At 39.3% G+C, this 25041-nt stretch overlaps 1 protein-coding gene across 1 annotated transcript in view; it reads right to left on the minus strand.

Annotated features, from left to right (window-relative positions):
• The window catches only part of LOC139691221 (afadin-like), a gene marked incomplete at its 3' end in the record, with an annotated part of 215571 nt that overhangs the window by 11505 nt on the left and 179025 nt on the right, over nucleotides 1-25041 (minus strand). The window contains exons 18-23 of the mRNA XM_071588967.1: nucleotides 24158-24223; nucleotides 23558-23631; nucleotides 23209-23327; nucleotides 20478-20666; nucleotides 12996-13148; nucleotides 3070-3319 (exon numbers count right to left, since the gene is read on the minus strand). Coding sequence (XP_071445068.1) covers nucleotides 3070-3319; nucleotides 12996-13148; nucleotides 20478-20666; nucleotides 23209-23327; nucleotides 23558-23631; nucleotides 24158-24223 — 851 coding nt within the window. The remainder of the gene's footprint in view (nucleotides 1-3069; nucleotides 3320-12995; nucleotides 13149-20477; nucleotides 20667-23208; nucleotides 23328-23557; nucleotides 23632-24157; nucleotides 24224-25041) is intronic.

Here is a 25041-nt window from a genome sequence, read left to right on the forward strand (position 1 = left end):
GATAAAGTAAAAGAAATGTTGGTCAATAACCGCAAATTAACCATCAGAGAAATAGCGGAGGACTTGAACATTGCCTATGGATCCGCCCAAGACATTGTGGTTAATGATTTGGGTTTCCGTCGTGTAGCAGCAAAGTTGGTGCCAAAAGACCTCAATTTCATGCAAAAAAGAGACCGTGTTGACGTCGCAAAAGACATGATTTGCGAGGCTGAATCCGATCCCACATTCATCAAAAGGATCATTACTGCAGACGAGACGTGGGTTTATGAGTACGACACGCAATCCAGACATCAGGCAAGTGAATGGCGTTCACCAAATGAGCCGAGACCAAAAAAACCACGTCGTTTTCAGTCAAAAAAGAAGGCAATGCTGACGGTTTTCATGGATTACAACGGTGTAGTGCATCATGAATTTTTGCCAGAAGGCCAGACAGTAAACAAAGAGTATTATTTGGGCGTTATGAGACGTTTGCGTGAAGCAATTCGCCGAAAGAGACCAGAAATGTGGGCAGAAAACTCGTGGATTTTGCACCATGATAACGCACCGTCGCACAGTGCTATCATTATTCGTAATTTTTTGACGAAAAATGCAACAAATACCATCCAACAGCCACCGAATTCACCTGATTTGGCTCCCTGTGACTTCTTTCTGTTCAATCGAGTTAAAAAACCATTACGGGGAACGCGTTTTAGCAGCCGAGAGGAAGTAATGGAAAAATCGCAGGAAGCACTGATGGACATACCGAAAACCGACCGTAACTTTTGCAAATGTCAAGTTATGACACTAAGATTTAAAGGGAATATCAACAACAGATGTACCAATTTAACAAAAAAAACAGAACTCAAATCGGAACGATGGGAGCGCCACACGGTGGTTATTCCGGGAACTTTTTGATCAAGGTAGTAATATTCATCCTGGCAGGGTCACCCCTGCCAGGTAAGTCAAAGGGCCGGAGCCAGATGAAAGGTAGAGCCACACATCATCCATTCCTTAGTGAGGGGGCTGCAAAGGCGTCTGACCCCATAGGAGCACACATTGTGAGATGGAGTCACCATTATAACTATTGTGGAAGGCAATGGGAAATAACCTCAATTTTTATCCCAAGAATGTCATGATGGACAATATGGAGACAATGAGTCAACTATTGGACTGAGCCCAATTGGCCATGCTTTGTTGGTAGTTGGGGAGGCAAGGCTTGCCATGGCAGAAATGAGGTCATTAATAGGGAGGAACACAGAATACAATTAGAATATATTTGTAACGACACACCTCAGTGAAACATTTTTATTTTTCAATGTAGTCTCCGTGTACACCAATGCACTTGGTTCAGTCTTGTTCCAAAGTCTTCATCCCATCTACAAAATTAGATTCTATCAGGGCATCCCAATACCCATCTACTCCTGCTACCAATTCTTTGTTTACAGAGAATCTACGCCGACAAAATTGAAAATTTTGAGCTTGAGGAGGAGATGGAAATCTGATGGAGCCAAATCAGGCGAACAAGGTAGGTTTGGCAATAATTCATATCTTAGTTCATGTATTTTTGCCATGGTAATGACACTTGTGTGTGAGCATGCATTGTCTTGATGAAAGATGACATTCTCCTTTGGCAAACCTGGCCTTTTATCATGTATCTTTTGCTGTAGTTAGTCCAGGAGGTTAGCATAGAATTGTCCAGTAATTTTGTGACCAGTGGGCAGATAATCTATCAGCAGAATCCCCTTTGCATCCCAGAAAACTGAAGCCATCAACTTTCCAGCCAACCAAATTGCCTTTGCTTTATTTGGTGGTGGTGAATCAACATGTTTCTACTGCTTTGACAGCTGTTTTGTTTCTGGGGTATAATTGTGACCAAGTTTCATATGTGGTCACAAACCGGCACAGAAAATCTTGCTAGTTGCTCTTAGAACAGGTCAAACATCGTTTGGAAATTTCTTCTATTCTGATGTGTTTGTGATTCTGCATTAAGAGTCATGAGACCCATTTAGCAGATGCTTTGCTCATATCAATCCTACAGTTAAAAGGTGATAAAATCATTCAGTTGACATTCTTACAGCTTCAATGATTTCTTGCACTCAGTTAGTGAACCTCCAAAGACCATTTTATACATTTTTGCAATAATTTCACATTGCAAAGTAGTGGCACATTTTGGTGGACCACTAACTGGATCATCATCTGAGCTGTCCCTCTCAAACATCAACTCATTTGTTTACTTGGCAACAATTACTAAAAGGAGCAGAGTCCCCCAGAGTGGTCTGGAAGTCAGCATTAATTTCATTTGCTATCATACCTTTCTTTACGAAGTATTTAATCATTTTTTGAGTACCAATTTTTTCAATCTTCACAAATCACTAGATGAGAATGACAACAGGGAGACATCTGCACCACCACAGATCTCTTCCCAGAGCACTGACGTGTAATGTGTTTAATCATAAATGATTACCTATTACTACACGTGAAACTCATTGGGCTGATATTTGGTACTGATTCTGAGAACAAAAAATTACATTACAGCTGTTCTTGTACAGAGAAAAATAAATTGTATTTCATTTAGAAAAGAGTGCTTTCAAACAATGTGTTTTTTTCATTTTAAAAAGTATATTTTTCATTTTCCAGAAATTGGTATGATGCAAATATGCTTTATTATTTTAAGTGTTACCTTAACTTCAACATTTTTACTTAATTTTCAAACATCAGAATGGTTTTACAGCAGTATTATCTTATACTTTTTAATATTAAGACAATGCTATAGAAGTGTGGAGGGTGAAGTACTCTTTTTTTCAATTATAAATTTGTTTTCTGACAACCCAAGTTGAGAAGTTGTAGTTGACTAAGATTCAGAGTCATTTAAGATTATGGTGAATAAAGAGTTATTATTGAAAGACCTCCACTCTAGCCTCTCACTTTGTGAACTCTTCCCTCAGTAGAAAGTGACTGCCCCATGCCACTGCCAAAGGTCATTCAGAGGAGCAGCACTGCAGCCCGTAGTGCGGTTATACAATCATGAATTCAGTGAAAATTCATAAATATTGCATAATAAGGAATCAAAAAGGGGGCCAGCATGCCAACCTTGAACGTAGTCCATCATAGCCAGCTGACTTCTGTGGAATACTGTTAGTGGATGAAGTTCGGCTGTAGCCAGGGTTGTACACTTCATGGTGGGAAAGGTGCAAGTGGTTTGGTTGCTGCTGCTGTGCCTGGGGGTGGTGGTGGTGTTGATGCTGCCCCACCACTGGTGGTGAAGCACCAATGCTGGCAGAGGAGGGTGCTTGTTGGGATGGAGCACCAATCGTCATGGCACCCACATCTCCATGGCCACCTGCAGGATATCAAGTTAAGATGGGAAGGTGTTACCAAAAGCCATCAAATCATAAAATTCAGAATCATGAAGAAAAAAATGAGCAGTGCTCCTTCATCAAATTATACATTAAAATTGAGAAAAATAGATTTTTATTAGATACTTCAAAAAAATTAGTGAACAAAGTTGCACAACAATTTATCAATCTAAAAATTTAACCTTGGTGAATAAACCATGAAATCTCAACCTAACAGTTCTCAAATTCCAAAATCCTCAAAATTCTTTCATATGAGGGTGGTACAATAAGTCCTTGGAAAATCCAAGAGATGGAGCTCGTAGCATCGAAAATAAATTTTTTCCATTAAATAACACTCCTAAGTAGTCAGCTCCTAAAGTTTCAGCTGTATCCGTCATATGGTTTCATCGCTACCATCGATTGAAGCAAACAACTTTAATTTGTCTATAAAAATGAGTTTCTAGCAGTGATTAAACACTTGTATTTGAAAGGGTTGACGTTGAAAGAAATCAAAGCTGAGTTGGACAAAGTTCATGGCTCATACGCTCTTGTGTTTGCAACTGTTTACAATTGGGTGAATGAGTTTAAACGTGGTCGCACATCCACAAAAATGAATGCAGATCTGGACACCCTGTGGAAGTGTCTACCCCGAAATGATTAACAAAATCCATAATATGATTTTGAGTGATCGATGACTCAAAGTGCGTGAAATATTAGAAGCAAAAGGCCTATCACAAGGTACAGTAGCTTCAATTTTGCACAAAAAATCTCGGCAAGATGGGTGCTGCGTTTACTCACAGCAGAGAATAAATGCAATCGTTTGGTCGACTCTGAGGTTGTTTTGGTGCTTTTCCGTCTCAATCCTGATGAGTTTCTGCGTCGATATAACTTTTGATGAAACATGGATACACTCGGAGGAAAAGCAACAGTCAAAACTTTGAATTTTTGAAGGCAATTGGGCTTCAAAGAAGGCGAAGACGGCCAAGTCAGCCAGTAAGGTCATGGCCACGGTCTTGCTTGCGGAATCATCTGCATTGAATACTTGAAAAAGGGAACAACAATAACAGAAGAGTCTTGTGCATCATTATTGGAATGGCTGAGCAAAGAAATCAAGGAGAAAAGCATCCTCATCTGAAAAAGAAACAGATTCTCTTTCATCAAGACAATGCACGGGTGAACACCTGTGCAGTCGCAATGGCCAAAATTATGGAATTGAAGTTCCAATTATTAGAATATCCACCGTATTCACCAGATTTGGCCCCCAGTGACTATTTCTTATTTCCAGACTTGAAGAAATGGCTTGGCGGACGAAGGTTTACGTCTAATGAGGAAGTAATTGATGAAACAGATGCCTATTTTTAGGAGCTTCCAAAATCATACTTTTTAGACGGCTTAAAATATGTCAAAACCTATACCAAGCAAAGTGCATTCACAGACAGATTTAATTTTTTGTTTTAATTTGAAGAAAATTGCTGCCGAATCATAGCGATTACTTTTAGAAATTCCAAAGAAACTGCGGAAGATGCCGCAACACATTTAGAAGTACTTTTAGAACATTATGGTAGACATGCTTCATTGCAAGATACGTATGAGCAATGGTTTTGGCATTTCAAAAGTGGTGACTTCAATGTTGCAGACAAGGAACACAGAAAACTGTCAAAACAGTACAAAGATAAGGATTGCAAGCATTGTTGGATGAAGAGATTCACAAAACCAAAAACACAAGTGCAAAAAACATGGGTAGACCCGAGACACCATCCAAATCGACTGCAAGGAGGAATCACTTCGGCAGAAAGACAATGCTCCATGTTTTGGTGGGACCAGAAGGGTGTGATCTATTATGAGCTGTTAAAACCTGGGGAAACGGTTGATACGGGACACTAACAACAAAAACTAATTTGAACTGTTTGCTACTGTAAAAAGACCAGAATACCATAAGAGGCAACACGAGGTCATTTTCCTTCGTTACAATGGTCCATCACATATGGCAAAACTGATCAGTGACACGCTGGAAGCACTCAACTGGAAAGTTCTACCCCATGCGGCTTACTCATCAGACTTGGCTCCTTCCGATCACCACTTGTTTACATTGATGGGTACACTTGCTGAGCAGCACTTTGTTGAGCACAAGATTTTACACGCATGGTGTCCACAAATTGAATGAAAGATGGCAAATATGTCTAACTAGCAATGGAACATACTTTGAATAAGGCTCCTCTGATAATTATTCTGATTTTTGGAAAAAACTGGCGTTTCATACTTGTACACCTGGTAATTGATGTAAAATCTCATTTCTTCTTGGAGATGAACCTTTTTTTATCATATCTTTTTTCTTAAGTCCCATTCACAATAACAGGTGGGTGTGTGTGTGTGCTTTATATGTTTGAAAATTGAGGTAATGCATTCAAGGTGCATGAAAATCAATTTCTAAATGAGCAGATAAATGCAAATATACAAAGTATGCATCTAACTTTTACACTCATGAAATTCATTGATTCATTCATTCATATAATTCAGCATAACTCTGTAATTCCTTGATTGCCCTGAACTGCTCTCTCTCTCTCTTCACTTCAGGATACCAACTCGATCCACCCACACCCACTCCCTACTCCATCTCCGCCTATTCCTCGAATATCTCTCACCAAGCGCTCACCTTTACTATTTCGCCTCACCTCCCTTCTCAGTTCACTCCCTCCATCCTTCTAATTTATCATGCAACAATTTCACCACCCAAGCTATAACCCACCTTTCAACAAATTAAATTTTTCCCCTCTCCATGCTCTGTTCTCGTTGTTTATTGTTACGCTGTAATTGTATTTTGTCCTCTTTATTGTTTTTGTTATATTTTTCACTGTAAACTGGCCTTACTGTTGTAGGTGAAAAATGTTTTAAAATAAAATAAACAAATAAATGTAATTTATTGCCCAAATTTTGAATTGTACTCCATATTATTAGCAGTGTACATGTGGTACAATTTTCACTGATTTGGAATCACAGCTGAAGGGATCCCATTATGGGATCTTACATCTATTCTTCCCTCTAACCCAGCTACATCTACATCTACACAATACTCAGCAGGCTGCAGCAAAGGGCACGTGGCGGGAGGTGTTAAGTCACCATCTCATCTAGATGTTGATATTTCAATGCCTATTTTATGATACGAATTTTTGCTTTATAGCATCTATTCTTTGTTTGAGCTCAGTTGAACCTCTTCTACCAAGTTATACACCTGTCCAAATAAAAGAAGGATCCCACTGGTCCTAGTTTCACTCCTGGAATTATGATACGTGTCTTCTCTCTTTTTCCAGCTTCTCTTTTCCAAACATGCCTTATCCACGCCCACAATTCAAAAGTATCCAATTTACAACTAATATCTAGCTGCAATGGCCATGTAACAACTCTATACAACTCCATACTACATATCAAAGTACATATCAACCCCTTGGCTGACTGACAAACTAAAGCTTGGTCATCAACAAACCTAACTGATTTTAAGAATTCCCCACCCACTTTCATTCCTACCTCCACTTCTTCACATACCTCTTTAATCATTTCTTCTACAAAAAGTTTGAACAGCAATGGTGATAATGGGCAACCCTGCCTTACACCTCTTCCTAACACTGCACTCCCCATTCCCCACTCACACCTGAGCAGTCTGAGACATGTACAGGTTGCCGATTGGCCTCTTATCCCTCCAATCTATTCTTATTTCCTGCAATAAAGTCATTAATTCTACCCATGTCACTCTATCAAGTGCATTTCAAAGGTCTATGAAACAGACAAATACGAGCTGTTTGTACTCAATGTTCATCTTGATTAGTGATCTCATTCCTCCAATGGTATCACGCATGCCTCTCCCTTACCTGAACCCAAACTGATCATTCCCTAAGTAATCCTTTGCTCTGCTCCCCATCCTCTTATTGATGATCCTGAGAACCACTTTAGCTGTGTGAGAAATAACACTTATGGTTCTGTATTCCTCATATATGGCTGAATTTTCCTTTTTTGGGATAAGAACTAACACTGATCTGTAAGTCTTCCAGCCAAACCCCTCCCTCATAAATGCTACAAATTAGCCCACAAAAACACTTCCACACAATCTTTTTAATCTTTAAGTAATTCCGCAGTAATGCTGCATACTCCCACAGCCTTATTTGATTTCATCTCCCTTAATGCCCTTTCATCTCACTGTCTAGTATGCCTCGACCGAAACTATACTCAGCTTCATAATACTCTCTTTCTTCATCTACCTTTCCTGGCCTTATGTCTTTGCCATACAGTTCTTCTATCCATTCCTTCCACCTCTCTTGGATGTTCAATGGTTCCAATAATGTTTATCCTTACGTAACTTTGATTGTTTGCAACGTATTTTCCCTTCTTACTTCCTGGTAGAGATTTCACCTTCTTGTATAGAGCATCTATTTCATCCTTCCTCTGCAAACTTTCCATATCCTTTCACTGAATCTTCCACCATGCTTCTTTTTATTTACTTGTTATCCACCTTACTTTATTATGTAACTCTATACACTTCCTTCTACCTACTTTAGTTTACATTTTTCCACTTTTTACTTTAACCTATCTTTTTAATCATCCCATCCACAATTCATGGTTTCCTTGTCCTTTTTCTATTTCTAGTTCCTATATTTCCATTTGCGGCTTTCCATTTCTTTATTTTAATTTGTTCCCATTTTTCTTCCGTATTACCCATCTCCCTTTCCTCACTCATGGTTTTCTACAAAGCCTGCTGAGTATATGGCTGCATAGGTTTTCGCGGCGGTGGTTTGAAGTATTCTGCATTGTCGGGTTTCACCGCGTCGTTGTTTGATTCAGACAACAGTTTCGCCGAAGTTGCATTCGGCGTCTTCAGGTCGAAGATGAGTGACTCTTGAGGGAATTTTGCCACCCTTATATAGGTGGTCCCGTCTAGTGGCTGCTCGCTGATTGGTCCGTTCCTGGAGAACTCTCTTCCACGCGTTGTGGAGATGGTAGCCTTCATCTCTGTTAATGTTCTCCGGGTTTTTTACGATCTCAATTGCTTCCCTAATTAACCGTGGGTAGTATCTACTCTCCTTGGCTATTATGTTTGCTTTTTGGAATGAGATCTCGTGACCGGGTTCACTCCATTGGTGTTCTGAAATGGCCGACACGTGAAACTGCTTCTTTGTTGTTGCCTGGAGGTGTTCCTTCATCCGAACTTTCATTGAGCGGCATGTTTCTCCGATGCAGGCTTTCCCACATGAACAGGGTACTTGGTAGACCCCTTCGTATAGGTCTTTCGGAATTTGGTCCTTCGGTCCAGGGAGAGCGTCCGCTATTTTCTTGCTGCAGTTAAATCTTTTCACCACGTCATGTTTTTTCAGGACTCTGGCTATTTTCTCGGATGTTCAGGATACGTAGGGAATAGTAGCGTATGCATTTGGGTCCGGTTCCATCTGCTTGATGGACTTGTCCCAATCCCGTCTTCGCCTTTCTTCCCTGGCGGTCCTTTTAAGGACCATATCGTTCCGATCGCCATTTTGCTGCAATGCTTTCAGGAGATGTTTCTTTTCCGTTGGCAAAGAATCGGCGTCAGAAATTTCATAGGATCGGTGAACTAGTGTGTCCACCAAAAAAGTCTTCTGGAGCGGGTGGTGGTGAGAGGCTGCGTTAAGATAACGGTCAGGGTGTGTCTTCTTCCTGTAGACAGCATGTCCCAGCTTCCCAGCACTCCTCCTCGTGACTAACACGTCCAAGAAAGGTAGTTGGTTGTCCTTTTCTACTTCCATCGTAAATTTGATGGAGTGATGTTGTGAGTTTAGGAACTCGAGGAATTTCTGAAGTTCTGCTGTGCCATGCTGCCAGATGACGAAAGTATCATCCACATATCTTAACCACATCCTTGGTTTTTTCTCGTACTGGTTAAGAGCTTTCTCTTCAAAATACTCCATGAACAGGTTAGCTACTACCGGAGACAGCGGCGAACCCATGGCTGCTCCCTCTGCCTGCTCGTAGAATTCTCTGTTCCACAAAAAGTAAGCATTCTTGAGGCAATGCTCCACCAGTGTGGGGAAGTCTTCCGGGATGCCGTTTGAGGTAAGGCGTCTGATGATCTCCACCGAATCCTTTATCGGGATGTTGGTGAAAAGTGAGGCAACATCGAAGCTCACCAATAATTCATCGCTGTCAATTGTCATCTTTTTCAGGATGTCGATGAAATGTCTGGAGTTTTTCACGAATGACGATGCTTTTCCAACGTAGAACTGTAGAGATTGGGCCAGGTATTTCGCCAGCCCATATGTTGGGGCATCGATCTGGCTGACAATAGGTCGGAGTGGTATCCCCTCCTTATGTATTTTCGGCAGTCCGTATAATCTCGGTGGTTTTGGGGCCGAAGAAAATAGTCCACGTTGTTCTTCCCTCGGAATGAGGGATTTCTTTATCAGAGCTATATATATATAGAATACTTCAAAGCCTGCTGATACTCCTTTTTCGACCTGATTAGTGCTTATACACTGCATTTCCTAAACCATCTTCCCTGTTTTATCTTTTTGAATTGGTCATTATGCTTCACAATTACTAAATTGTGATCCAAGTCAATTGTGATCCAAGTCCACGGTGATTTGAGTCCACAGAGTTTCCCCCAGGAAACTGCATGAATTGGTCGTACTGTTCCTAAGCATGTGCCTCACCATAATATAACCTAACTGATACCTTTCTTAGTCACTTGGCATTTTTCATGCGTACCTACGCCTTTTGTGTTATCTAAACAGTACCTACGCCTTTTGTGTTGTCTAAACAAAGTGTGGGTGGTGACTCACCCCTGTCTCCTGCAGAACTTAATTGCTCTCTCCCCTCGGTCATTACTCGTGCCTAAACTGTAGTCCCCCACCTCATCACCATCTCTGCCTTCACTTACTGTTGCATTCCAATCCCGCATCACTATCAAATGTTTCCCTGCAGGAACACACGCGATTATGTCCTCTAACTGATCATATACCCTATTGACCTCTTCCTCCTTATGACTGCTCGGTGGCATGTACACCTGAACAATGACCAGGTTTGTAGGTTACGGTTGTACTTTTACAAATACTATTCCATCAGTCACTTGCTCCACATTTACTATACTGTTTCCTACATTTTTATTCAACATTATGGTAGCCCCTCACTGGCTCTCTTCCCCTCTAATGTATATTGCTCTATAACTATCCTTCCATCTTACCTCACACAGCCCTAACACATCTATGTTCCCTCATTCCATCTTTCACAATGTCCTCTAATTCTTCAACCCTTATCATTTTCTCATCATTCCAAATTCCTATTCTAACTAGTCCCATTGACTTTTCTGAATCTTCTGTTCTGCTGATGTTGCTATCACTTTTTCTCTGTAAGGATGTCGTGAGATGATGACTGTGGAAGTCTTGCCTCTCCCACTGCCAGGCACGACATACAGCCAATTGGGTTGAATCCCGGAGTTGCCAGGACTCACATTCTCTATATTGTCCATCATTATATTCTTGGGAATGATACTTGAGGTGGTTTCCCGTTGCCTTCCTCAATAGTGTTTTTAACGTGATACCATGACACAATGGCCAACCCACTGGAATCAGATGCCTTTGCAGCCAACTCTATAAGGAACAGATGCTGTGTGGACTACCTTGCCAGGAGCAAATATCACTGCTCCCACCAGCACAGCTCTATGGGTCATCAGAATGCACAAGCTCTTCCACTACGTCAAGGATATAGTCCATTGGAACGGATTGCCACATTTAATGGCTTGTCCACACATACCATATTTTTTATGTTTAACAGACATTACACTAATTGTTGTGCTCTTTGCATTTATCTGTTCTTTGTTTCTCCAGTATTTCAATCATCAACTCTCCTTGTAGTCTTTGGGTAGATTTTTTCTGTCTGATCTGTCTTTGATAAATCTAAATAGGGAATCATATGCTTTGACCCAGAATACCTTGATTATTTCTCTGTTTATTTTGGCATCTCCTTGCACCTCGTTCTTCCATAGGTCTTCCATGGATTTATCAAATCACTTCTATGCATTTCTGGACCCCATCCATTTTCTCTCTTTCATCAAGATGTCATCTTCAATTAAGTCACTTTTCAAGGATTTAAGCCCTTGTTTAAGTACTTCAATGTATTCCTTCTATCACTTCCGAATGTCTACATCTTCTATATTTCCATGAGCATCTCCAACATTGTGAAATCTTTTTACTTTCACTCAATTATCTCTTCACTAGTTCATAAGCAGTCTCGGTGTTTTTCTCCTTCATGTTGTCACTTAGCAGCAGGTTTCCGGTCATCCTTTACGGCCCTCTTACACTACTATATGACTTTGTACCGAAACTTTTTCATCAAGGGCTTCCTCGGTTACATTTCTTAGACCACTGTATTTCCTTCTGGTTTTTTCTAGGAGGCCATTAACATATCGCATCTCAAAATTCCAGAAATGATATATTAGAATGTCACACTAGAACACACATCTGTAAATGGGGATAAAATGAAAATTTTCCCAAGGTACATCAATCGCAATAGACCACATTTGAAAGCACAACAACGTGTGCTGCACTGTGATAATGCGCAGGCATTCGTTGCCATTGTTGTTTCTCAATGTCCCTCAAGTACCAATGTGAAGTGTGTTCCCTATGGTCCAGCTCCATGTATTTTTTCATCTTTTCCCAATGTGAAGGAACACTCCCAATGAGTGTAGGGCACATTTCATCATCAGAGGCAGTGGTGAAAGGTTGAGTGCTAAGGCAATTTGTGGGACCTGTCAAGAAATGGCCTCCAGCCTGTCTTTGTGGCCACGCTGGGAAAGAGGTGTGAGCTGCATTCAATCCGAACTCCCCAGAGAAGGACCATTAACATTTGGAGGGGGAGTGAAGGCTTCTAAAGATTGTGGCCATGTTTTATAGAATAGGCCTGGTAGAACATCTTCTTATATGAGAAATCATATTTAATAATTTTCAATGCTGGCCTTCTTTTCGTGTATTTTTCCCAAATCCATTCAAAATGTAAATTCAAGGAATCACTACAGTTACATTTATGCTGATTATGACAAAAATGTACATTCAGAACTATCAGATTGGTTTGACTGAAAAGAAAGCAATAATGCAGTCTAGCATTTACAACTTGTGAGGTAAATTTAAAAAGTTCCCCTCAGACAACAACATAAAAAGGAAAAAGAAGTTCCAGCAGAAGAAACTGCTATGAGTATCCTGGGCACATTTTCAATACAAAGTGGGTGCTTATAACTGGAGATGTAAGGACACTGAAGTGGTGTTCTAGAGATTGTATCCATAAGTCAACAAATCTGGTTACACTCCATCTAACCATATTGATTTTAAATATGCTAGTTACATTTCCAAAATTGAAGAAATACTATTTTAACATATGCTAAAATGTTTCACTATGTAGAGAGTCCATTTACAAGAGGAATAAATACACTGGAAAGGTAAAATGTTGAATATTTAAGTTATAAAACAATTGCAACAAAATATATAATAAATATGAGATGACACAATGAGAAAAAATGAGAGGGGAGGAGGCGGTTATGTTGTATTCAAATCAAAATTAGTTTTTTATTGCCATATCTTCAGCTTAAAAATCAGCAACTTCCAAGCTGAACTACTCCTCCCGTGAAAACCTTAAAGCGTGCACAAACGAATACAATGGGGAAATGCCACTTACTGTTGAGTGAGGGCACAGATTTTGAGCCATGCATAGTGGGCAAGTGTGGAGGGGGGAGTAGGTCTCCCATTCGACCTGATGACCCCAGGCTGCCATGGGCATGCTCGCCTTGCACCTTGGACGGCAAATCCCGCTCGCTCATCCGTCTGGGACCTGATCACAAGACAATGCTCACACTTAGCATTTATTTTCACAAAGTCACACAGACATCCACATGAATCTATTCGTGTGGGATAGCTCAATTTCCTTTTCCTTTCACAGTTAAAATATGTCCACTAAGTAAATTCTGAGAGTGCCAAATTTACAATTCTGCTAGGGTCAATTCAAAAAGGCCACCAAAAAGCAAATACCATGGACTCTCTCTCATTATGAATTTCCCAGCAGATAGCAAACCCATTCCACCAGGCCCTGGTCGCAATTAAACTAAACACTAAACATGTTATCTCATTTTGGCTACCTCTTTTAGAAGTTTGACAAAAGCCAAAATTTATATTCATCAATGCATGAGTAGTGAACCCAGAGGTAAAATGAATGAAAAAAGTAATTACAACAGTAACTTATCACATAATAAGATTAAATTTATTTCAAATGATATTTCCATTAAGTTGAGTGTCATGAAATATGATTACTTAAGCATGTGGGTGAAATGGAAAAAAACATTTACAATCATGAAAAATTATATAGAATGTTCTACAATACTTCTTGGTGATGTCACCTCACCAAATACCAATTGCAATAATAAATCTCAATTTAGTCAAAGCCCATATCATGAACTGGACTTAAAGAATGAAAATGATGGATTTAGAAAATGACATACTTAAAATAGCTGTGCTATCCACCCTAAGAAACAATAACGGAACTGTCATCAAACAAAAAAACTAATGCATGGATTTGAATTAATGATAACAGTGAATTCATATGTATACAATGAATGAGATTTTATAATCATTAATTATTAAAGAAACCCAGAAGGCAAAAATTAAACATAAATATGGAGGTCCCTTTTTAAACACAGACAGATTTTCAACATTGTTGAAGTTAATGCATTATTTGAGGCCTATTGTCCCATGCTTGAGCGGTCGCATGGTGTAGGTCTTTGCATTTCCTAGTAGTTGTCCCATATTTCCCAGGCCAATAAGATGCATTTCTTTTACTACAAAATGTGTTCTAAAATCTGCCTGCGTCTTATGGGCCTTATGGGATACGTGGGTATAATTTTGACCCATCATACCCAAGCCATTTCACTGGAAAAATAGAGACTATTACATATTTCTTCCCGCATCAGGCATTTGAAAATGGTTGTTGCTTTTACAAATTTTAATGCGTTGGGCCAATGGGGTTGTCGCCCCCCCCGCTAATTAACACATGCACACATTGTATCTCTCTTTTGTTTAAATCAGAGTCTACAGGCATTCAACCTTTATTAGTATGAGAGTGTTGTAAAAGGCATAGAAAATACATCGTTGCTTTTACTACAAATTCTGATAATATCAAAATAATGACAGAAACTATGCATTGCTTAAAAAGTTAAAATGGCAATAACCTCATGGGACTTTAAGAGAGAAGATTATCATCAAGTGTTGAATTTAAACTTGAATTCGTGAAATACTCTTCAAAAACATTTTGGCCCAGTAATAATGGATTTCTTGGATTCCATGATCAATATACATTGATATATGTGTAATTGCTAACTTTTTTACTTAATAATTGAAATTTTATCTTTGTTAAGTGTTAACATCAAAATATTTTCAAAGCATTTTTCGTAAATTCTGACCAGAAAAATCAGGATGCATCTTACCCCTGCACCCTGTCCCCCTGTGCATATTATGCGCTGAGCAACACTGTATAATAGAGTGAACTTTATACAATAACAATTTAGACCTGTCATAAATTAAAGATACTGAAGTATAACTACATGGTAAAGGATGTAACGACTATGTCTAAAATAAGTGGCATGGGGCATTTAGGCCAGAAAATGTCACAATGAGTGGCTCACAATTGGTTTTACAAACTGGGATTTAACAATGGGAATAGTTTGATAAAAAAAGATTCGTTTGGTTTAAAAAACTGTGAATTCATCTCATTTTAATTAATTGAGCCCAAATGCTTTTCGTCAAAATACACCAAGAGAAAATACATTGCCAAAAGGCAAATTTTAAGATAAGAAAAGCTTCTACTTCTCTGTAAATTAGAAAAAACCCTCATGAGAAACATGCAGAGCGCCATTAAAATGGTATTTCCACAGGCTAACTTAAAGTATGATAGCAAAAAACAGAAACAAAATCAAAGAAACAATTTAATTAAAAATTGGCAATTTCCCATAAAATAAAATTTAATAATGCGACCAGTTTCAATGTAACTACATCATCATCAGGTGAATAATAATAAATTTTATTTTGCAGAAAATTGCCAATTTTTAATTAATTATGATATTCTACCATATCATGCCTGAAACGTCTCTTTTTATTCAAAGAATCACTTCAAGAGGTTATAACTAAGCGCAGAGGATACTGGGGTAATTTCCAAGGAGGATGTCCTTCAGAACCAGCTCTCATTGCCCATCCAATTTGCAATTTGATGGAATAGTAGTGCAATAAAAGGCCCCATATTTAGCTGAAAAATGGAGTGAATGAGACTCAAGGGTTTCTAGTGGATGGGTTGAATGACTCAGGAAACAGGGATGGAAGGAAAAATGCTTAAAGGTAAGTATATTTCCCAGCAAATCAGCCCGAGACTTATAAGACAAAGTCATACCCATACACCCTTGGTTCATAAAATGGATTAGATACATATAAAATGATCATAATCACTAATTTTACACTATGCCTTAGTTTTTCATAGAGTGACTGTTCTTTTATTGTTTCTTAGAGTACATAGCACATCTATTTTAAATATATTATTTTAAACGTCCATCATGAGGAAGTAACAGCTTTACAGTGATTTATCATCCAAATCTGAAAGAAAATGACACATTTGACTCAATGCAAATTATGTCAATCATTAAAAAACTATCAACCGTACACCTCAATTTCATGCAGCCATGCGGTTAGTATTCAATGAAAAACCCCAAAAAAACACAAAAGACAGCGTGCGCATTTACACCAAACATCATCATCATCAGGGAGTAGTGCCTGAAAAATTGGAAAAGTGTACAGAATGGAGTAAAAGAATTAGAAATGGTAAGGAAGGTAGAATTGAAAACATTTTTTGGGCTTATAATCTCTCTGATTCCACCTTCCCTGCCCCATTCCTCGGTTGCCTTTTATGTGCATTCATATCCCTTTCCCTTATATCTATATCCATGTGAATGAATAGGTGTTTGTCATTTGGTAGGTTTTTCATCTTTGAATGCATATTGGCCAATGCGTACCCAGTCTACATCTTCCTCCCTATCATTGCAGGAGTTCAGTCTTCCATGCATTACTACCCACCCTCCCCCTTTGTGAGAGTATCCTTGAATAGGCATTGTTTTCCATTGTTAAACAGGCCAAAGTGCCATCACATGAAATCCCATTGGATATGTTACTGAGTCACACTGGTCAATTCCGTTAGACTTACTTTTATGCAATGAACTCCTGCTGCTTCCGGGAATTACTGTCGCGCAGGTGAGTTGATGGACAACTGTTTTGCCCCCAGTCCTCGAGGCATCTTCAGGTCGAAGGCTTGAACTGGGGATGAAACAGTTGTCCATCAACTCACCTACACGACGGTAATTCCCGGAAGCAGCATGAATTCCTCAAATAGACATTGCAGAAGCCAAAGGATTAATTACTTTTATGCTATTATTTATTAACAAGTGCCACTTAATCTTGACTTTAAACAAGTGAATGACTAGTCCCAGTTGACTTCCAAAGTACTCTCAAGGGATTATTATTTGAAATTACATTAATTCGATATTTTAAATAAAACCGTTTTCATCCATAGAGAAAGTATGAATTAGTTTTCATGGAAGCTATTGGCAGAACTACATGGAATTTCAGCAGCAACAGGAAGATTTTTGACTGTTTTGAATTAAAAATTTCCATTTTTGTAAAGCCATAGTATCATCCCAATCATTTGCTATGAACTCATTTGCTTGCTCTCTTTTTACTCAATACCTTTATTAAACATTGCGGGGATCGAGATGGTGTGGTGGCTACCGTGCTGGCTTCCCACCCAGAGGGCCCAAGTTCAAATCCCGGCGGTGTTGAATATTTTTCAGAGGTATCTCGATCCCTACTTGAGGTGCTTTGTGGAGGGCACTTTGAGTGAGTATGCCGTCCGTCGGATGGGACGTTAAGCTGCGGACCCCTTGGCACCTTTCGTAAAGAGTCGGCTAATGCCAACGCCGGGTTTCTCTCCACCCTTCATCATTTCCTATCCATCCCCTATGGTGCAAATGACCTCAGCTGTCGGTCACCTCCCCTCAAAAACTACTACTACTTGAACATTGCATCACTACAGAAAAAACCTACATGTAACAAAATTACAGTTGCTCGCTTACAAAATATTTACGAGGGAAATGATTGAACTAGGGAACACCATCCGCTGATTCCAGTGATACACACATACGCACCCTCAGACGTCACTAGCATACATAGAATTAGCCAGCATTAAAGGTACTATTGTCTCAACTGATAACCTAAACATATGTACAGAATAGATTTAAGAGCTTATTCCAACAAAAGTCCTAAATACAAATGCAATTCATGGCCAAAAAATAAAGTTTTTTCGAGATATTATGCTGGTCAGTTTAGCAATAGAATGGGAACGTGACTCATAAAGGAAAGCCTAGGTCCATGAATACAAGATAGCAAAATAGAATAAATGCCATGGGAGATGAAGTGGGAATAGATAAAATCCCGGCAGGATAAGGCAAGTGACATAGTTTGCTATACAAAAATACCATAAAAATAAGACACTGGATGTGAGATGGTCTTCCCATTACCATGACCTGTACAGTAATTCTATTTGATTATCATGTTGCACTTACCTATCTCATACAAAGATGTAATGCCTCAACAAAGATTACCTATTTGCCCAACTAAATTTAAACTCCTGCACAGACTTGATTCTAAACTAACCAACTGGTTTTAAACCTGAATAAAACCCAAGAGAGACCATCTTTGGTCTCAGCGATGAATTCTCCTTTGTTGACTAAACTAAAACCAACAGGCTTTTTTCCGGATAAATACTCAACAGGGACACTTCTTGCTCTTTGCTGAGCAAATATCTAGCAATGACCCATTTGTGCACTAAGGGAACTTAAATTCTCAATAACAAGGAAAATTTATTGCCAATATGCCATGAATTCTTTCACCCTCTAATTAATTTGTCTAGAACCTTGGGCCAAGGTTGGTTGACTGGTGTCAAAGACATTTCTATTTTGTAAAAAGGTAATATTATGCATTAAAAATTCACAGCCAAAGGAAGCTAGCAGAACTATTTTCATTGATGGTTCCTTGACCATTTACTTACTCGAGAAGTTGAAACCTCTATGTCAAATGAAGACCAATTCCAACAATTTTTCTCAAGGGCAGATGCTTGCATGCATGACACTTGGTACAGACATCAACCTAATGGACCTCGTCATAATTTATGCAACTAAAAACTTAAATTTTGGATAGAAAATAAGGCTATTGTACAACTTACATCAAAATGCCTCAGGTTTAAGCAATTTGAAAACAAAATTTGTGCTAATACTTGTCATTAACTCTCTCCACTCGCTACATCAATTCCTTAATAACAATATCTTGAATGCTGTAATTTAATACATATGAATACAACGCACACCTTCCTTTAGACAAAACTTTGATTCATGAACCTTTTTGAAATGCTTTAAGTTGATTATTTCAAATGTATTATTTCGTGAACATTGATCTAAACAATAAAAATTGGGTATGATTCTTAAAAATAACATATTTCCACCAAAAGAGCAACATGGCATAATTATTAAACCAAAATAATTAATATGAGTCCAAAGTTTCCAAAATTAACAGTAACCCAAATATAAAATTTTAGTCAAAATTCAAGGATCAGAAATTATAAATTGTCTCCCATGTGCAACCAGAAAGTTTTCCATACCTGATGCAATATGGTATAATATTAATTAAATTTACAATTGATTCTAAGGAATTAACAGTCACAACTGAAAAAATTGTACTTAAACAATATACTAGAAAATAATAAAAATATAAAAAAATCAGCATCAAACAAAACCTTTAAAATTCAAACATTATAGCTAAACAATACTTAGCATAACTAATGTGGAACAAGGTAGAAGTAGCATAATTACACAAAAAATCACAAAGAAACAGTTTAACCAAGTTTAACAAAAAAAATAATCAATCCTTGGTATCTTTGTCCTTAAACATTATTTGATACAATGTTTAATAAAATAAATAAATCATCGATCATTCAAAAACAAAAAAATGATCATTAAAACTGCACTAAAAAATATGTGTTCTACCATCTCAGTGATTCCTCAATTTGCAACAGTGCATGCTCCCCCTACAGAAACACACAAAAGCTCTCTTGTACTCCAATAATAAATGCAGGCAGTGAGAGAGAGGAGGGAAAGAGGCGGCTATCCCTCAAGTGCCTTACTGGTGGCAGCAATCCCTACAGCTTTCTCCTGGTGGGCAACATTACTCCTTTTCCTTTGCCCATCCTCCCCCCTCCAGGAGGAGACGGTGGCTAGGTTGTCCTCACTCCATGGCCGCCAACCCATTGGACCCAACAGACACTGCCTCCCACCCGCACCACCACCAAAAGGCGAGGAGAGCTTGGGGCAGAGGAGGCGGTACCTTATCTCCCCAGATCCATGCAGGGTTGTTGCAGCCTTTGTCGAGGTGCCAGGTTTCCACCCACAGATCCCATGGCCTTCCTCATATGCACTGTCAGTAATCTGGCTTATGTCCGGCATGGAGGCACCACTCCACCACATACCGCTGCTGTCCCCATTCAGGGCTGCAAAGTGCCTAGCTAGGGCCGCCACCCTCCCGCTGCCCATCCTCACCTCCCGTGGCGAGCGCCACATGGCCGCCACGCACCTTTGGTCAGGCGACCTCTCTCGCCACTTGACGCTACGAGAGAGGTCGCCGTCACTCCAGGAGCACTTGGACTCCCAGTTTGAGGTGAGGAGATCGGTATCATCGCTCGAGACCGAGGCCAACCTCTCAGAGCCGGACAGCAGTCGAGAAAGACTGGACCTCTCGGGGGGACTACCGCCTGCAGGGGGGACAGTGCCCTTTTCCACCCCTTCCCACCAATCATCCTCCTCTTCACCCTCCTCTGCACCAGCAGCCCAATCAGAGTTCTCTTCGTCATCCACAAAGCCCTCCTCTGTGTTGGTGCCGCAGTCTGTCGTGGTCCTGCCCCCACATCCAGCCCGGTAGCCCGCAGGGCAGTGGCACCGGGAGCACACCGGCTGCTCCTCTTCAGCCTGCGAGATGACGAGGAGGGGGGCAGCAGAGGGGGGGGAGGGAACTGCAAGGGGCGCACCTGTAGTGATCTGCTCATACTTGTCGGCCATTGGCTGAATGGTACCACCACTGCCCACCTGCTGGTACTGTTGCTTGCGTGGCAGAGGAGGTCGCAGTTGGGGCAGTGATGTGCTGGTGGGCATGCCGGGTCGGGAGGTCAAAGAGTACCGGCCAACCCAATCCTGGTTTATCGATGAGGGCCTGTGTGCTGGCGGGACACGGGGTGACACACATGTGCAGCCACAAAAATGTTAATAAACCTTCAACAACCTATTAACATACTATGTTATCCTGGGCAAAATGGAATCAACTTTTCAAGAAATGTTTGGCTTATTTCTTTATGACATTAAACGTACAACTTTAAGATATTTCTACAATGAGTATACGATTAGGCCAGTTATAAATCGTGGTTTCACAGTATTTGCTCTTTTTCTCAGCAACGAAGACAACGAGGATGAGACGTTTTTGGACACAAGTACAGCAACATTTGCAATCCATGTAATCTCACCTGATGCAGTGCTGAAAGCAAAATCACTAGCTTAAAGTACTGAAACTGATTTGAGAATTGATTCACCTGTAAGTACTTTTTGAACCTTCTCATTTTCAGCCTTCCCAGTACACTCAATGGCATCTATACATGGAGTAATTATCCAAGCATTCAGATTTAAATGCCATGCATGGATGGTCATCCAAGAAAAAAGCATTTGGCTGAACCATCAACTGTAAATAGCAACAGACAACTTTACCATGAAGAACTAATGCTCAGTGTCGGTGCAACCATGAGCCTTTGAGGAGGCACCTATCACTGCCCAACACTGAGCATCAACCCACTCAACATCAATAGGATTTCCTGCTATTTTGCTGACAATTGTGTCGTTTGTAGTGAAAAACATGGCCAGAATAGAAAAAGGTCCCACATGGTATGCGTGCAGCGTAAGAAAGGTGTGCACAGCATTTGTTTGGTCCACCTTAGGTACTAAAGGCCCGATGATAGTGAGAAAAACCCTAATGTGAATTACACAATGGTAAACTGTACACTTAGACAAAGTGCAGAGCAGACAAAAAGTTATGCTTTTTACTAGTTTTTCCTTTCATATTTATAATTCTTTCCACATTTATTTATAGTTATTTATTTACTGTAATAATAGCAGTTTTATTGTAAAATGTTAAAAAAATATACATTAATACTGTCAGAAAGTCAAGATATTATTGCCAAAAAAATATCGTCGAACTTTGAAACAAATTCATATTTTTCAGATGATTATTATTAAATAATTCAATTTATACAAGCTTACATCAAAACCACATCAATATTTAAAGCAATAAGTTCATACTATTATTTTTCCCAAAACAATACATTTTACTAAAATACTGCCCTTTGCACTTCTTGCTGGAACTGTGGGCGGAACTGGGCACTGAAAGGGTTTAGGCCATCTTCTGAGTGAATTGATGTACTTCCTGATCCTAATTGTCCCTTTCTGCTGTGGACCTTAGCTACTTGGGCAGGAGCATTAAATATATAATATAGGTAAGCTTGCCAAACAGTGACCTTCTCAGGGATGATGTAAACAGTTAACAATCAACACAGGCATATGAGAGTTTACGGAATGTGCATATATGTGATTTATAATCATTCAATAGTTCAGTCGGATATCATTATTCCTCACCCTCAACAAAGATATATTTCATGAACTAACAATACTGAAATAATCTGATAATTAGTGCAACACAAAACTAATGGCATCACAAAACTAATAGTTAATTGTCTAAATCTAGTGATTATGTAAGCTCATTGTACGTTGAGTTGAGTACAATCCTTTTATTCAATGTCAGCTGGTCCAAGAAACTTTGAAATTCCACAGAATCAGCTTTTTTGGAAACTATGAAACTTCAATTTCTGATGTAGAAAACTTTCTTTGAAGCATATACCAAGAGTGCTGCTTAGTCACTTCTTTCCAATTCTCTATCATTTCACACTACACTAAAATATATCAGAGAAATGTTATCTTTCGCTAGTTAGACATCATTTAGAATATGCTGCTAGTATATGGCATCCTCACAAAGTTGGGCTGATTGCCGAATTGAATTCCGTGCATGGTAGAGGAGCTAGATTTGCAAAATGCTGTAATGATAAAGTTAGTCGTGTATCCAAAATATTAGAGCAGCTAGGTGGGGAATCACTCCTAGAGCAAAGGTTATATAACAGATGAAATCTTTTGCATAAATTGGAAGACTGTCTCTTTAGCAGTGATGCAGAAAATGTATTATAAGCCGCATCGTACTATGGTAGGAGAGGTCGTATCACTAAAATTAGAGAGATATTAAGTGTAGAACAGATATATTTAAGATGTCAATTTTTCCACATACAATAAGGGATCAGAAAACATTGTCTGACCACGGTAGGGTCATATTCGGGCCAAAATTAGTCTGGTGTGTATTCAGCCCCTGCCACACACACTAGCAGTGGCTAGCAGGGTATTAAAATATCTAATATCAAATCAAAATTAGTTCAAAGTCATGTTTTTTAAATGATTTTTTATCATGGCACTGGCAATCATAGTCCAGTTCACAAGAATGTACACCTTGGCCATTTTGGGCAAATACAATATTTCCTCAACGAAAGAGACATCAGATTGGAGGTAATAAGAAGATTAATATTCCCTTCACACACCATTTCATGCAAACCCCATGAGCAAAATTCATGACAAGCAAGAATATCTCAAGAGAGAGAGACAGGCATGATAACATACCTCGTGTCATGACGGGTGAAGGCTGTGACAATAGAGTTGCCAGGCCGTGGTATATCGCACCCTGCTTTGCCACTTCTAGGGTCACAACAGGGCCTGTCCTCACCAGGTACTCGGCAGCCCTGGAAAGAAAGGGAACTCAATTGCATGCAGAGTCTCCCCGAGGGAGTGAGGAGTATTCAAATTTTCACAAAGTGCTTTTCTAATACTGATATGGCAAATGCAAAACCAGAAAAAGATGTAGCTCAAATCAACACGCAGCATATCCTTACCAAAGTATTAATCCCACAACATTAACAAAAAAAATATGTGAATAATTTCTATAAGTTGATAGATGTAGCAAAATGCCTACTTTTCTTGTGTTATCCCCACTAAGCTCTGGCCATCTACTTTGAGGAGTTGGTCACCAGCTTGCAATCTGCTGTCCTGGAAATTGAAATAATTAATGAATTCCAGGGGAACAAATCAATCAACCCAAATGAAACAAGCAACTTGTGCAGGAATATGACAATTTTCACTTTTACAACCTTAATTACTGCAGTGAGGGTAAAAATAAGAAAAAGACTGATAAACTGTTAGAAAAAGGTGCTCTACTGCCCCGCCATAATGAAATTCTTCACTGAAACCAAACACATTACAGCTCTCCCTCTCTCACTCTTCGCACTTATTTTTGCATGAAGCATATTCAAAAAAGTTTTTCTTTAAAGCTGAAGTAGATGAGTAACTGTTTTAGAAAGTAGATTTTTTTAATCCGACACATAGTGGTGTAAATAGTGGGAAAACTGAAAATGACATCATGTAAATACAAGGTTACACGTGTGTTGAGAAAAAAAGGAGATTTTAAGGGCTGTGATAAAAATGCAGTAAATTTGGAGAAAGCATTAATTCAGATTGTGCAAATATATGGTTTGACTAGTTGAATGAACATTGTTAATCTAACTGCTCCACTTACCGCATCTGCTGCACCTCCTTTCACAACGGATTTGATGTAGATTCCAAGTCTGTCCTGACCAGCCCCCTGAAAGGTAGACAAGGGAAGCCACTTAGTGATGAGCAAGACGAGACCAAGAAGATGGGGCTCATTGTTTTGAGCGTTTTCAATCCAGAAGAGATCAAACAAGGCCAAGAGCCAGTTGAATGGTTCATTGATTAAAAATAATATATTCAATTTAACTTCTGCTTGCAATGACATCAAAGTGTCATGGGCTTCACAATGAATAAGATAACAGAATAAAAATCTTTCCCACCAGTCATTCATGATTTGTATAAATAACTTCTGATCTCCCTCGATGCTTTGAGCATTCTCCCGATTATTTCCCAAAATTTGGAAGAATTCCTTTCACTAACTTTTTGCCAATTCACTAATCGAGTGACAACCCTGAAAACCATAATTTTATCATCTTATAAACCCAGGAATTATGAGAGGCAGTTAATTATATTCCTTGTACCATTCAATAATATTATCATAAATGATTATCTCTGAGGAAATTTGGAAAGAATATAAATATATAACCACACACAAGAATATATCAGGATTTAAGCACAAAGATGGGTATAAATTAGGAAACATATGTTATAATATAAGAGCTTTTTGGAAAATTCAGAGGCAATTCCCTCCCACAGACTAAAACCTTGGTGTGGTAGAAGAGAATTCATGTTCTAAGGTGAGGGCAACGATAACTGCTCCAGGTCACCCATGCCAGATAGGTTCAAGGATAGGAGCCAGACCAAATTAAATATTAAAGTAAAATAGTTTTCCATCAACTAAGCACCATTATTACAGCGGCAGAAAACTTAAAACTGGAAATAGTATGTCCCATGACGGGAGGAGAAAGA

This window comes from Hetaerina americana, unplaced genomic scaffold (genome assembly GCF_022747635.1).
Source record: "Hetaerina americana unplaced genomic scaffold, ioHetAmer1.1.p SCAF_306, whole genome shotgun sequence".
Classification (NCBI taxonomy): Eukaryota; Metazoa; Arthropoda; class Insecta; order Odonata; family Calopterygidae; genus Hetaerina; species Hetaerina americana.